Source organism: Drosophila obscura, unplaced genomic scaffold, assembly GCF_018151105.1.
Source record: "Drosophila obscura isolate BZ-5 IFL unplaced genomic scaffold, ASM1815110v1 contig_137, whole genome shotgun sequence".
NCBI lineage: Eukaryota > Metazoa > Arthropoda > Insecta > Diptera > Drosophilidae > Drosophila > Drosophila obscura.
The window spans coordinates 1626451-1640777 of NW_024542721.1; the positions used below are offsets into that span (position 1 = coordinate 1626451).

Genomic DNA, 14327 nt, shown 5'->3' on the forward strand with positions numbered 1-14327 from the left:
TTTTCCTTCTCGCTCGCACACTCTGCCGCGTTCAGTAAGCGAGCAACCCCTAGCGGAGGAGATGTAGAATCTAATTGGAACATGTACAATCTATATGTTAGATGTAGAATATACATTGTATATGTAGATGTAGATATCATATGTAGCAAAAAAATGTAAAATGTAAAAAATTTTTTTTTAATGCTAAAATTCTAAAAAATCATATGTTCAAAAATGTAAATACTGACTGAGTACGGGTATAGGTAGAGTCGCGTCTTTAGAAGCGCCTCACACGTTCCTTCTCGTTTTTTAGTTAGGACAGATACTTGGCGAACCAGGGCGGTTTGGAGGATATCTGAACGGTAACTTCAGGAACATAGGTGTTGAGAGCAGAGTTTAACGTGTCATAGAACGAGTTGACTATTCCATTTATATCTGATAACGACTGAAGAAAGGACCAATCAATTTGCAAGAGATGTAATCTTAAATCGGTGAAATTCGTTTTACGAAAGCACTTTATTCGATTAGTTGAAGGTTTAATGAAATTAATATTCGAAAGCTTGACAACTATAGACAAAGTTGGACGGTGCAGATCTTCAAGAAAAGACATAGGACTACCTCTGACAACCGTTGCTCGAGAAGCATAGCTGACGAAAGTGAGATCTAACAGTCTGCCTCTACTGTTTTCGACGGAATTCATTTGGGCAAGGGAGACATCAATTATATCATCAAAAAATCATGTTGACTACCAGGTAACAGCATGTTTAATTCATCCTGCTGCCAAGATAGAAGTGGTATGTTGAAGTCGCCCATTATTATAATATGATCAGCACAGAAACTACGGAATGAATGGCAGAAAGGTGGTTCAAATAAACAAAAGCATCAGATCTAGGAGGAATGTATGAACAGGTTGAAAAGATAAACGACGCTCCAATACGGATTTTGACTGCTAAAAATTAAATTTAATGGGTGTTGTTAAATGGAAACAGGTCGGACGCAAAATCATTTTTTACAATAAGAACTCCAACAGCAAATGATGGTCGATCCATTCTGTAGGTGGTGAACTTGTGGACAAAAATTTCATGATCGGAGACGGAAGAGTTAAGCCAGGTTTCAGTTATAGCTATAGCGTCGAATTCAAAAGAGGCGCTATCCGTATATATTTTGGTCAATTTACCCAAAAGACTGCGTACATTCTGATATTGGATGGTGAAATTTGAGTTCCGGTAAGGCATGACCACTAGGCGAAGCCAAGGATTCAGATGTATGTAGGTGAGAAGAAGGCGTTCCGATTCCAATATGTTGCAAGAAGTTGTTGTTATCGGTGTTAGGGATTTTCCGTCTAGGAGATTCACTCAGAAGCTTGAGGCTAAGAAATTGAGATTCCAAGGTCAGGAACTTCTCGTTGAGACCGACAAATTGCTTCCGGACATCCAGAAAGCCAGTACGAGTCTGTCTCATAAAAGTGCGCATTTCGGCCTCAATCTCCCGGCACGCCAAACATGACCAAGCCAGACCCATACGTTTTGAGATGAGATCGTGTAGCCGTCGACGCTGCAGACGATCCAGCGAAGTGACGAAAAACAAACAGTGAAGCTCACGACAGCATAGACACTGAAAGAGTAATTGAAGAAGAATGCAGGCAAAATCCATAGAGTGAGAGCAAGAGAGCTTACACTTGTGCGCTTCAGAGCGTGTGTAAGTAGGCGATGCAGCAGGCGCACGAGCGATGATCACAGAGAGCTTTGATCCAAAGCGGAATGGATAAAAGTAATAACAAATCGTTTGAGCAAGTTTGTTTAACGGTCGGAGTGTTTAATTATATTGAATCAATTGTTAGCAAGTGAAACAGATATAACAGGCACAAACAGTGACCAGCTATGATAGGTTCAATGATAAACACAATTATTAGCAATTAATATTGAGTTATTATCGCAAAAAGGCAGAAAAGGCAGGAGCGAGGTGAAAGAACGACCAGCTTAAGCAATTGACAATTTGTTTTGGTTTTATTAGGATTTTATTACACAAATATAGTTGTAGGAGAAATGCACTGCTGACCTAAATAAATATGCAACAGGCAGCAGGAAGGATACGTAAATAAACCCACGATAGGGGCAATAAACAAAATATAATCTTTTGACCTAAGTACACAATTGTAACCATCCGAAACTGTATGTAAACCGAACATATTTACCATGTACATGTATAATCTACATGATAGATGTACAATATAAATTGTAGATGTAGATAACAGACGTAAAAAAAAAATTAAAATATAAAATGTTTGTAATACTAAAATTCTAAAAAATCATATGCTCAAAAATATATATACTGACTGAGTACGGGTATAAGTAGAGTCGCGTTCCAGAAGCGACTCACACGTTCCTTCTCGTTACTTTTTGCTCTGCGTGGCCTTAACTGTGATGCAGTTGTGAGACTTCCATCTTACCCTCGTAGATTGCTTTTAATAAACCTTTCAACCTTAGTTAGTCGTAGAAAAATGCTTGGGGTGATTTTTATGCACAACCTGATCTTCCGTACCTTTCTGCCTTGGTTCCGCGCATAAAAGGCTTCGGCTTGGTGTCGTCTGGGCCACTTGATGGCGCAGTCATTGCATATCAACGTCCAGGCAAAAGCCCTCTGAAAATCACATTTTACCGTTGCTGGCCCAACAAGCAATGCTTGTATTGACATTTTTTAATTTTACATGTAGCAAAATTGGAATTACATACCAAGTAAAACAAACATTGCTTTTTGATATAAAAAATGGGAAACATTTACTAAAAACATAGCACTATTGGCATTCTTTGTTAAGAATAGATGCCGCTAAAAAGTTCATATCTAAAAATAAAACCATACCCTACGAAAAAATTTTGTTTAAATGTCAAAAGTTGCAGAAACTTTAAACTTTTCCTGAGTTTTTAAAGTCAAAATTTCGTAAAAAATACCTCACAAAAATCATAATTTTTGCATTTCAATACTTTATATTTCCCAGACGGTGAGCTGAAATCACAAAGTGTTTGGGCTTAACTTCTAGCTTTAAATTATCTTTTCAAAATAGCAAAGTTCTTTACAACCAGACGTAAGATACTAGAGTTATGTGAAAAAAACAAGAGCTACCTCTGAAAAAAGCTTTAAAAAAAATACCAGACTTCAAAAATTCTTAAAAATAAAGTTCTGCCATAGAAAAAAAACCATAATTGTTTAAAAAATTTTAAAGCCCCATATCTATCAGAAAAAGTCGGTTTGGATCCTTGAGGAAAAAAATATTTCGATTTTGTCGGGTAGTGTTATCCAACTCATTCAAAACAATTTTTTTTTTAATTTTCTTGTAAAATTCGTAAAAGTCTGTAGCAACCTGTAAAAAAATAAAAACATGTAAGTTACTATTAATTCCAAGGTAACAAAATAAAGGGGTGTCCCGTTTGAATTTCGAAAAAAAAAATTTTTGGTCCAAGGAAGCGAAGGATGTAGAGCCTCTAATGTTCACCAAAAGCAAGCGAAGATAGAAGCATTCCGCACGTACGTCATCTCATCTTTCATAGCCTCCAGCTGCTCTTTTGTTTTCTCTGATAATGATTTTGTGGTCGTCAGAATGCGTTGTATCCAATGCGGTTTTGAACAATCCTTATGCTCATGCAGAAGATTTTGCTTTAAATAGATTTAAATTAGAAGTTGGAATATTTGATGGAGAAGAACATCCGTTCTTCTTGGTTTAACTTTATTGAATCCTTCTTGAAAGAATTCTTAAGATCTGTTTAGCCTAAGGCCGCGCAACTGCGCTGCTGGGAACGCCGGCAGCGGAGCGGCCGCATTTATATAGTCGTTTTATATATGCCCTGCCCAGCGCTGTTGATAGCGTGGCGCGCGAGGGGTATGCATAAACACTTGAACGGCTCATGTTTGGGTGCAGACATGCAGACGAGGCATATCCGCGAGGCATATTTGTGCGATCGTATTACCGTCGCACTTTAAATATGCTTGGGAATTATGGTTACATAAACACTGCAACAAAGTGTTACAGTGTGTGTTCCTTTAGTACACTTGGTACAGTGGGTGTTGTTTATATGTTTTTATTTGTCTATATCTGTGCATACTACTGTATAATTTCACGTTTAGCTGCAGTAAAAATTGCACAATTGCAAATTGCATCTAGTTCTACTGTTGAATCTCCAACGAAATAGATCTGAAGGAATTGTTCATGTCGACGCCATTACCTTCTAACTCGCATTGTTGCCGGGTTGATCAACAAATTCGGCTCCAAATGACGTCATTTGAAAGCATCCGTTATACTTTTGTGTACTCGCCAGGAAATGGTTTGATTGTATTTCCATAGAAAAACGAATACAATGGCTCTAGCGGATGAGTCAAAACGGGCCATTTTACCTTTCCAGCGCAGCATATGCCCGGGGTTTCCGCTTTAAACTTCAATGCATTGAAATGCTGGCATACGACAGACAATGAACCAATATCAACGCAGCGAATATGTTGGTAGGCGGGTATTGTCGAAATTTAGGTGGACCTTGGTGGACAGCGTGAACCTGTGCAATATGTGCACGTCTCCTTTCATATTCTTCCGCACGTTTCTCTTGAGTTATAGCGATTATAGCGGACATTTTTACTACGTGCCACACCATTGCGGCGCGCTTCTCGTGAAATTTGTCGTTTTTCATTAGTTAGTAGCCTAATTGCTCCTTTGGTATGCGCCATACGTTTTCTTGTAAGGAATAAATATTGCACTCGAAAACGGTAACTAGAACATACAAGTCTGATATAGTTTTTATTCAACTATTTTATTTCTATTATTTCAAAATTTTGAAATACACTTGTGGAAGTGTGATATTACATTAGTCTGGAAACAAAATTTGTTTGATCTAGCTCTTATAGTCTCTGAACACTAGGCGCTCATCGGGACGGACGGACGGATAGACAGAAATGGCTATATCGACTCGGCTATTGATGCTGATCCAGAATATATATACTTTATGGGGTCGGAAACGTTTCCTTCTCTGCGTTACACAAATAGATCTTTTACCACAAATCTAATATACCCCTAAACTCTTTGAGTAAAACAATTTTAGCTCAGCCGTTTAGTCAAATCATTTTGAAACCATTGTCATGGTTTTTGATTTGTAGAATTTGTTCCCATCCCGAAGTTGTAAGAAGTTGGCCTTTCAAGGGCTGTCAAACGGAAACGTTTCCGACCCCATTAAGTATATATATTCTGGATCAGCATCAATACCCGAGTCGATATAGCCATTTCTGTCTGTCCGTCCGTCCGTCCCGATGAGCGCCTAGTGCTCAGAGACTATAAGAACTCAACCAAATTTTGTTTCCAGACTAATGTGATATCATACTTCCACAAGTGTATTTCAAAATTTTCCTGCATCGACTCAACATTCGTTATTTACTTACATTCTACATACATCTATAAAAATAAATACACTTTAAAATACAGCATTAAAACAACTAAGTGTCTTTGTTTTTTTTAGGACTCCATCGATCAGTGGCGAAGTGTTTTTGGAGTTGCTGCAGTAATTTCCTTATTGACTTACATTGTGTATCAAATATTTGGAACAGCAGAAATTCAGCCCTGGAATATAAAACTACCCAAAATTGACCATTCCGATGAAGAAACTGAAATTTTTCCGAAATCAAACCGAGAATTCAATACAATTTCTGAGCCAATGTGAAAAAAATTTACTTAAAATCCTGTTTATATCTTTGTAATATTGTTTTACTTATTTTGGAAAAAAGAACCTGTTATATAAATACAATATACCTACTTAAATAATTACTTGATCGTATTAATTTTTCACGATTTAAGATTATTATATGTATATGGGGAGCAAAAGTAATCGTCCTACGTTTTTATACCCGTACTGTAACGAACCATGGTTCTAGCCATGGCTCGTCACAAACGGCGAAGGGTCAGCGCATCCACGCTGGCGGGAGACCAAACTGATATACACCGAGCTAACGAACCATGGCTCTAGCCACGGTTCTCCACAAATAGCGGTGTGTCAGCACCCCGGAAATAAAATAGTCTTAAGCACACAATTAATTAAGAACTCTCGATCAACAACACCCCACCTCTTGAGACAATTGTGAAATCAGCAGCCTACAATGTCGCAATAAGCCAAGCCGACACAATTTCGCAGTAAGAGATATCATTGGCGTTATTTCACAATAAGTCAAGCTAGCATAAAATTATCGACCTACCGACCCAAATTCAGATATCACCTTTCCCAACTGCAGCCCGCACCTTCCGGGATGCAGCCTCAGCAAAACCACCCTGACCCACTAACAATTGTCAACGAAGGACAAAGCTTCGACCCACTTACCACACCCCACAATTATTGTTATCCAATAACTTTAAGTCAGCAAGAATTAGTTATTTCCGGGTCTCAGGTGCGATCGCCAGCTGCATAAAAGGGCCAAGATCGGCCGAAAGAGTAGGCAGTCCATCAGCCCGAACACAAGACACTGCACTAGGCAGTCCATCAGCCCGAATACAAGATACAGGCAGTCCATCAGCCCAAACACAAGACACTGCACAAGGCAGTCCCTCAGTCACACACCCAAGACACTGCACAAGGCAGTCCCTCAGTCACACACCCAAGACACTGTACTACGCAGTCCCTCAGTCACACACCCAAGACACTGCACTAGGCAGTCCCTCAGCCCAAACACAAGACACTGCACAACCCAGTCCACCGGCTCCAAGACCAAGTAACTAGATCCGCGAGTTAAGTCATTGTAAACAAACAAGAATTAAATAATAAAAGAACAAAGCAAAGAACACCAACAAAAACAACCAACTACGGTTTCTCCAATCCAACAAAACCGTCGCCTCATCATTTCTCGCTGCCTACTACATTCTTTTACGAGCCAGCCCGACACCTGAAGTCACCTACAAACTACAAATTGTCTTGTAGCGGACCCTGGACAGACTGATGCTTACCTCAGCCTGAAATAGGACCCTCACAAGGGGCCCCATAGCAGGGACTTTTTGGTGACTTTAAAGAGACTAACACCTTAATACGGAGCTTTGTGGAGTAAAGACCCACGGCCACTGAAAGAGACTAGGCTAGCAAAGATCAATAACCGTCAAGCACAAAACGCAAAATCCGGTCGCAAGCAGAAATACCACCAACAACACGTAAGTCAGTGCCCAAGTCGCCCATGCCCACCACTCCTGGGCCGTCTGACCAGCGGAAAACCGACCCAAAAGCCGCGTTACAAGTCCCCACAGCGGCCGAATACAGCACACCCTGCCCACCATCGTAACGCCAGCCGATCACCCCAGACCTCCAGTTACGGAGACCAGCCGCTCGCCCACCCAGAGGATCGTGCCAGCCATGGACTCTTCCACCGCCCACATCGCGGAACAGATTCGGAAATGGGGGATCAGGTTCGACGGACAGGACGATACACTCGCGTTTCTGGAACTACTCGAGGAACGTGCTCTCTCATATGGGGTGGACACAAATCAGCTACCTCGGGCCATGACAGAGCTTCTCACCGATCGGGCCAGTCGCTGGTACCGCACCAGCCAACTACAAGGCAGCTCATGGGCATATTTTCGCCAAGAATTCTTGACTTTCTTCTTGCCGCCACGGTATTTTGAACAATTGGAAGACCAGATCCGAGCCCGCAAGCAAGCGAGAGGAGAATTGTTCAAGGATTACCTCATCGAGATACGTCTACTCATGCACCACGCCAGGTACGATGCAGCCAAGGAACTAAACAGGATCTACGATAACGCCCTGCCAGCATACCAGATGTACGTGCGGCGACACGAACTACAAAGCTTAGCACAGCTCACAATGTTGGCCACCGAGTTCGAGAGCATCCAAGAGCGGACCATCCCGACCACTTTCGCACCCCCGCGTAACACTCCAAGATACGCAAGGCCGGCTTCAGAGCCGAGGAATTGCGACTCGCACCAGACGCCATTTCTGAGTCCCCATTGGGAATCGACAGACACACCAGGGAGACCACCAGCTCATCCAAACAGTACGGCGAATCCCGATGTAGCCCATCACATGATCACGACCCCCATCACCAACCCACGCGCAGCCTGTCGCCGGTGTGGTGAAGCGGGGCATGCGGCATACGACTGCCATAATCCCTCCATCCAATTCTGCTGGGAATGTGGCAAACGCGGCACACGGACCGTAAATTGCTGCCGCCAAAACACGTCTGGAAACGACATGCGTCCCCAACTGACACGGGATCAGCCGGGAACGACGACTCCTCCAACCCGCGACTAAATAACTCTCTACACGTAAGCAACGGCCGGATAGTGGCGATGGTGACCATAGGAGGACACGCAACGGAAGCCACAATCGACACCGGGGCATCCAGAAGCTTCATCAGCGCAAACCTCGCCCGACAACTAGACAACAACACCAACCTGCAAGATGCATGCGTCCGCATACGCCTGGCCGATGGCTCGGTCAGAGAGATCTCACAAGTTATACTGGCGCACATCAAGCTGGATCAACGAGAGGTTAAAATCCCGCTCCTGGTCCTGCCAAACATGTTGGGACAAATTATTGTCGGCATGGACTTCCTAGGTGCCACCGAAACGACGATCCAATGCGGCTCCACGCTGCTACAGCTACGAGACCGTCACACCATGCCCACTGAACCCGTGCTTACTACCATCCACGTACAAGACGCCGAACCCCGATACCAGAAACCCCAACAAATCGCAACGAACCTACGTCCACGACCTATCACAACGCACACGGCACCCAATAACGCAACGCAACACTTGACACCCAAACCAATCGCAAGGAATACGAAACGCCGGCCCACAACGGAGAACACGAATCCAAGGCCAACACAAGCCAACCACAACCAAGCAATCGGGAAAACGAGTCCCACGGTCACTACGGAGCAACCGCGTCCTAGGCCAACCACAGGGGACACACACCCCAAACAAACCACGAGGATCTCACACACGATACAAACACACTTGAACCCGGCGCTCGACACAGGAAGCCCAGGTCCAAGACAAGCAACAGAGCAAGCACGCAGAGAAACCGCATCGGAAGCAGGGAACGCACGGACACCCTCAAAACCGACCGCCAGCAGCGAAAAAGGACAACGGACACCACCATCCGACAGCCCAGCCACACGGGAAACAGCCACGCTAACCCCACGCTGGACGGGGCCCATAATCTAACTGATCTCCACAGAGCCCCTCAACGAGGGCCCGGAAACCAGCACGATGCCCCCACGATGCCCAGACAGCCGTCCTGTCCGACCCACGGCCGACGCCACACCGATCCTCGCCAACACAATGGAGTACCTTCCGCGTACTGACATGATTCTTAGCGCCATGCAGCGAGCCATGCCTAGAGCCTTGTCCGAGATCGTCGTCGCCCACACAAGTCGTTGCTGCGATACCAGAGGGGTCATCGCGACTCACCTGTTCACGTACCAGTCTGGCTGTAGTATAACACGAGTACTACACCCGGCGTACCAAAACATCATACCCATGGTCGACACCACACCCATCGTCGCCCACATAAGCGACTACCAACGGAGGATCGAAACGCCCAGCGCCTTCGACACAACCCTCTTACCCGAAGACCCCAGCCAGCCATTTGACTCCAAAGCCGCCGATCCAACCGGACATGAGCCCGAACCAGTCCCGGAGCCGTGGCCGCCGGACTTGGCCCCGCAGATCCAAGCATTTACATTTGACAGACCCATCCTACCGAAAGACCCGAATCAAACCTTTGACCCCGGAGCCACCGAACCCACCGAAGACGACCCAGAACTACCGACGGATCCTTGGCCACCCGACATAGCACCGTCGATTCAAGAATGCCTGGACAAAGAACGACCGAAGAAAACCGCCGAGAAAACCATCGTCATATGGGATAATCGACCCACCAAGCAGACACCAACTACAAAGCACCCAGAACAGCAGAAAGGCCACGATCACAGCAGCAGTAGAAAATATAACGCTACCGACGCCACGCTAAAGTGACGAGATTAAAAGCGACGAATCCGGAGACTCGGCACAAGCCAAAGGACAGGAAAAAGGCGAACCTCAGCACCCGCCAAGCGACGCCACTAATCTCTCCATCACCCACCCGGAAGAAAGGGGGGGGTGTAACGAACCATGGTTCTAGCCATGTCTCGTCACAAACGGCGAAGGGTCAGCGCATCCACGCTGGCGGGAGACAATAACCAAACTGATATACACCGAGCTAACGAACCATGGCTCTAGCCACGGTTCTCCACAAATAGCGGTGTGTCAGCACCCCGGAAATAAAATAGTCTTAAGCACACAATTAATTAAGAACTCTCGATCAACAACACCCCACCTCTTGAGACAATTGTGAAATCAGCAGCCTACAATGTCGCAATAAGCCAAGCCGACACAATTTCGCAATAAGAGATATCATTGGCGTAATTTCACAATAAGTCAAGCTAGCATAAAATTATCGACCTACCGACCCAAATTCAGATATCACCTTTCCCAACTGCAGCCCGCACCTTCCGGGATGCAGCCTCAGCAAAACCACCCTGACCCACTAACAATTGTCAACGAAGCACAAAGCTTCGACCCACTTACCGCGCTCCACAATTATTGTTCTCCAATAACCTTAAGTCAGCAAGAATTAATTATTTCCGGGTCTCAGGTGCGATCGCCAGCTGCATAAAAGGGCCAAGATCGGCCGAAAGAGTAGGCAGTCCATCAGCCCTAACACAAGACACTGCACTAGGCAGTCCATCAGCCCGAATACAAGATACAGGCAGTCCATCAGCCCAAACACAAGACACTGCACAAGGCAGTCCCTCAGTCACACACCCAAGACACTGTACTACGCAGTCCCTCAGTCACACACCCAAGACACTGCACTAGGCAGTCCCTCAGCCCAAACACAAGACACTGCACAACCCAGTCCACCGGCTCCAAGACCAAGTAACTAGATCCGCGAGTTAAGTCATTGTAAACAAACAAGAATTAAATAATAAAAGAACAAAGCAAAGAACACCAACAAAAACAACCAACTACGGTTTCTCCAATCCAACAAAACCGTCGCCTCATCATTTCTCGCTGCCTACTACATTCTTTTACGAGCCAGCCCGACACCTGAAGTCACCTACAAACTACAAATTGTCTTGTAGCGGACCCTGGACAGACTGATGCTTACCTCAGCCTGAAATAGGACCCTCACAAGGGGCCCCATAGCAGGGACTTTTTGGTGACTTTAAAGAGACTAACACCTTAATACGGAGCTTTGTGGAGTAAAGACCCACGGCCACTGAAAGAGACTAGGCTAGCAAGGATCAATAACCGTCAAGCACAAAACGCAAAATCCGGTCGCAAGCAGAAATACCACCAACAACACGTAAGTCAGTGCCCAAGTGCCCACCACTCCTGGGCCGTCTGACCAGCGGAAAACCGACCCAAAAGCCGCGTTACAAGTCCCCACAGCGGCCGAATACAGCACACCCTGCCCACCATCGTAACGCCAGCCGATCACCCCAGACCTCCAGTTACGGAGACCAGCCGCTCGCCCACCCAGAGGATCGTGCCAGCCATGGACTCTTCCACCGCCCACATCGCGGAACAGATTCGGAAATGGGGGATCAGGTTCGACGGACAGGACGATACACTCGCGTTTCTGGAACTACTCGAGGAACGTGCTCTCTCATATGGGGTGGACACAAATCAGCTACCTCGGGCCATGACAGAGCTTCTCACCGATCGGGCCAGTCGCTGGTACCGCACCAGCCAACTACAAGGCAGCTCATGGGCATATTTCCGCCAAGAATTCTTGACTTTCTTCTTGCCGCCACGGTATTTTGAACAATTGGAAGACCAGATCCGAGCCCGCAAGCAAGCGAGAGGAGAATTGTTCAAGGATTACCTCATCGAGATACGTCTACTCATGCACCACGCCAGGTACGATGCAGCCAAGGAACTAAACAGGATCTACGATAACGCCCTGCCAGCATACCAGATGAACGTGCGGCGACACGAACTACAAAGCTTAGCACAGCTCACAATGTTGGCCACCGAGTTCGAGAGCATCCAAGAGCGGACCATCCCGACCACTTTCGCACCCCCGCGTAACACTCCAAGATACGCAAGGCCGGCTTCAGAGCCGAGGAATTGCGACTCGCACCAGACGCCATTTCTGAGTCCCCATTGGGAATCGACAGACACACCAGGGAGACCACCAGCTCATCCAAACAGTACGGCGAATCCCGATGTAGCCCATCACATGATCACGACCCCCATCACCAACCCACGCGCAGCCTGTCGCCGGTGTGGTGAAGCGGGGCATGCGGCATACGACTGCCATAATCCCTCCATCCAATTCTGCTGGGAATGTGGCAAACGCGGCACACGGACCGTAAATTGCTGCCGCCAAAACACGTCGGGAAACGACATGCGTCCCCAACTGACACGGGATCAGCCGGGAACGACGACTCCTCCAACCCGCGACTAAATAACTCTCTACACGTAAGCAACGGCCGGATAGTGGCGATGGTGACCATAGGAGGACACGCAACGGAAGCCACAATCGACACCGGGGCATCCAGAAGCTTCATCAGCGCAAACCTCGCCCGACAACTGAACAACAACACCAACCTGCAAGATGCATGCGTCCGCATACGCCTGGCCGATGGCTCGGTCAGAGAGACCTCACAAGTTATACTGGCGCACATCAAGCTGGATCAACGAGAGGTTAAAATCCCGCTCCTGGTCCTGCCAAACATGTTGGGACAAATTATTGTCGGCATGGACTTCCTAGGTGCCACCGAAACGACGATCCAATGCGGCTCCACGCTGCTACAGCTACGAGACCGTCACACCATGCCCACTGAACCCGTGCTTACTACCATCCACGTACAAGACGCCGAACCCCGATACCAGAAACCCCAACAAATCGCAACGAACCTACGTCCACGACCTACCACAACGCACACGGCACCCAATAACGCAACGCAGCACTTGACACCCAAACCAATCGCAACGAATACGAAACGCCGGCCCCCAACGGAGAACACGAATCCGAGGCCAACACAAGCCAACCACAATCAAGCAATCGGGAAAACGAGTCCCACGGTCACTACGGAGCAACCGCGTCCTAGGCCAACCACAGGGGACACACACCCCAAACAAACCACGAGGATCTCACACACGAGACAAACACACTTGAACCCGGCGCTCGACACAGGAAGCCCAGGTCCAAGACAAGCAACAGAGCAAGCACGCACAGAATCCACAACGGAAGAATTGAACGCACGGACACCCTCAAAACCGACCATCAGCATCGAAAAAGGACAACGGCAACCACCATCCGACAGTCCAGCAACACGGGAAACTGCCACGCTAACCCCACGCTGGTCGGGGCCCATAATTGAACTGATATCCACAGAGCCCCTCCACGCGGGCCCGGAAACCAGGACGATACCCCCACGATGCACCGACCGCCGCCCTGTCGTACCCACGGCCGACGCCACACCGATCCTCGCCAACACAATGGAGTACCTTCCGCGTACCGACTTGACTGCTAGCGCCATGCACCGAGCCATGCCTAGAGCCAGGTCCGAGATCTTCGTCGCCCGTACCAGCTGTTGGTCCAAAACAAGAGGAATCACCGAGACTCACCTGTTCATGAGCCAAACGACCGCCAATACCACCCAAGTACTGCATCAGAGATATGAAACATATCTACCCACGGCCAACGCCGACGGATCCTTGGCCACCCGACATAGCACCGCCGATTCAAGAATGCCTGGACAAAGAACGACCGAAGAAAACCGCCGAGAAAACCATCGTCATATGGGATAATCGACCCACCAAGCAGACACCAACTACAAAGCACCCAGAACAGCAGAAAGGCCACGATCACAGCAGCAGTAGAAAATATAACGCTACCGACGCCACGCTAAAGTGACGAGATTAAAAGCGACGAATCCGGAGACTCGGCACAAGCCAAAGGACAGGAAAAAGGCGAACCTCAGCACCCGCCAAGCGACGCCACTAATCTCTCCATCACCCACCCGGAAGAAAGGGGGGGGGGGGTGTAACGAACCATGGTTCTAGCCATGTCTCGTCACAAACGGCGAAGGGTCAGCGCATCCACGCTGGCGGGAGACAATAACCAAACTGATATACACCGAGCTAACGAACCATGGCTCTAGCCACGGTTCTCCACAAATAGCGGTGTGTCAGCACCCCGGAAATAAAATAGTCTTAAGCACACAATTAATTAAGAACTCTCGATCAACAACACCCCACCTCTTGAGACAATTGTGAAATCAGCAGCCTACAATGTCGCAATAAGCCAAGCCGACACAAT

At 47.0% G+C, this 14327-nt stretch overlaps 1 protein-coding gene across 4 annotated transcripts in view; it reads left to right on the top strand.

Moving 5' to 3' along the window:
- Positions 1-5765, top strand: part of LOC111073237 (sialin) — an 82392-nt gene extending 76627 nt beyond the window's left edge. For all 4 annotated transcript variants that reach the window (XM_041595727.1, XM_041595730.1, XM_041595733.1 and 1 more), the window contains one exon: positions 5472-5765. In XM_041595727.1, coding sequence (XP_041451661.1) covers positions 5472-5672 — 201 coding nt within the window. In that variant the 3' untranslated portion in view covers positions 5673-5765. The remainder of the gene's footprint in view (positions 1-5471) is intronic.
- Positions 5766-14327: the final 8562 nt, after the last annotated feature.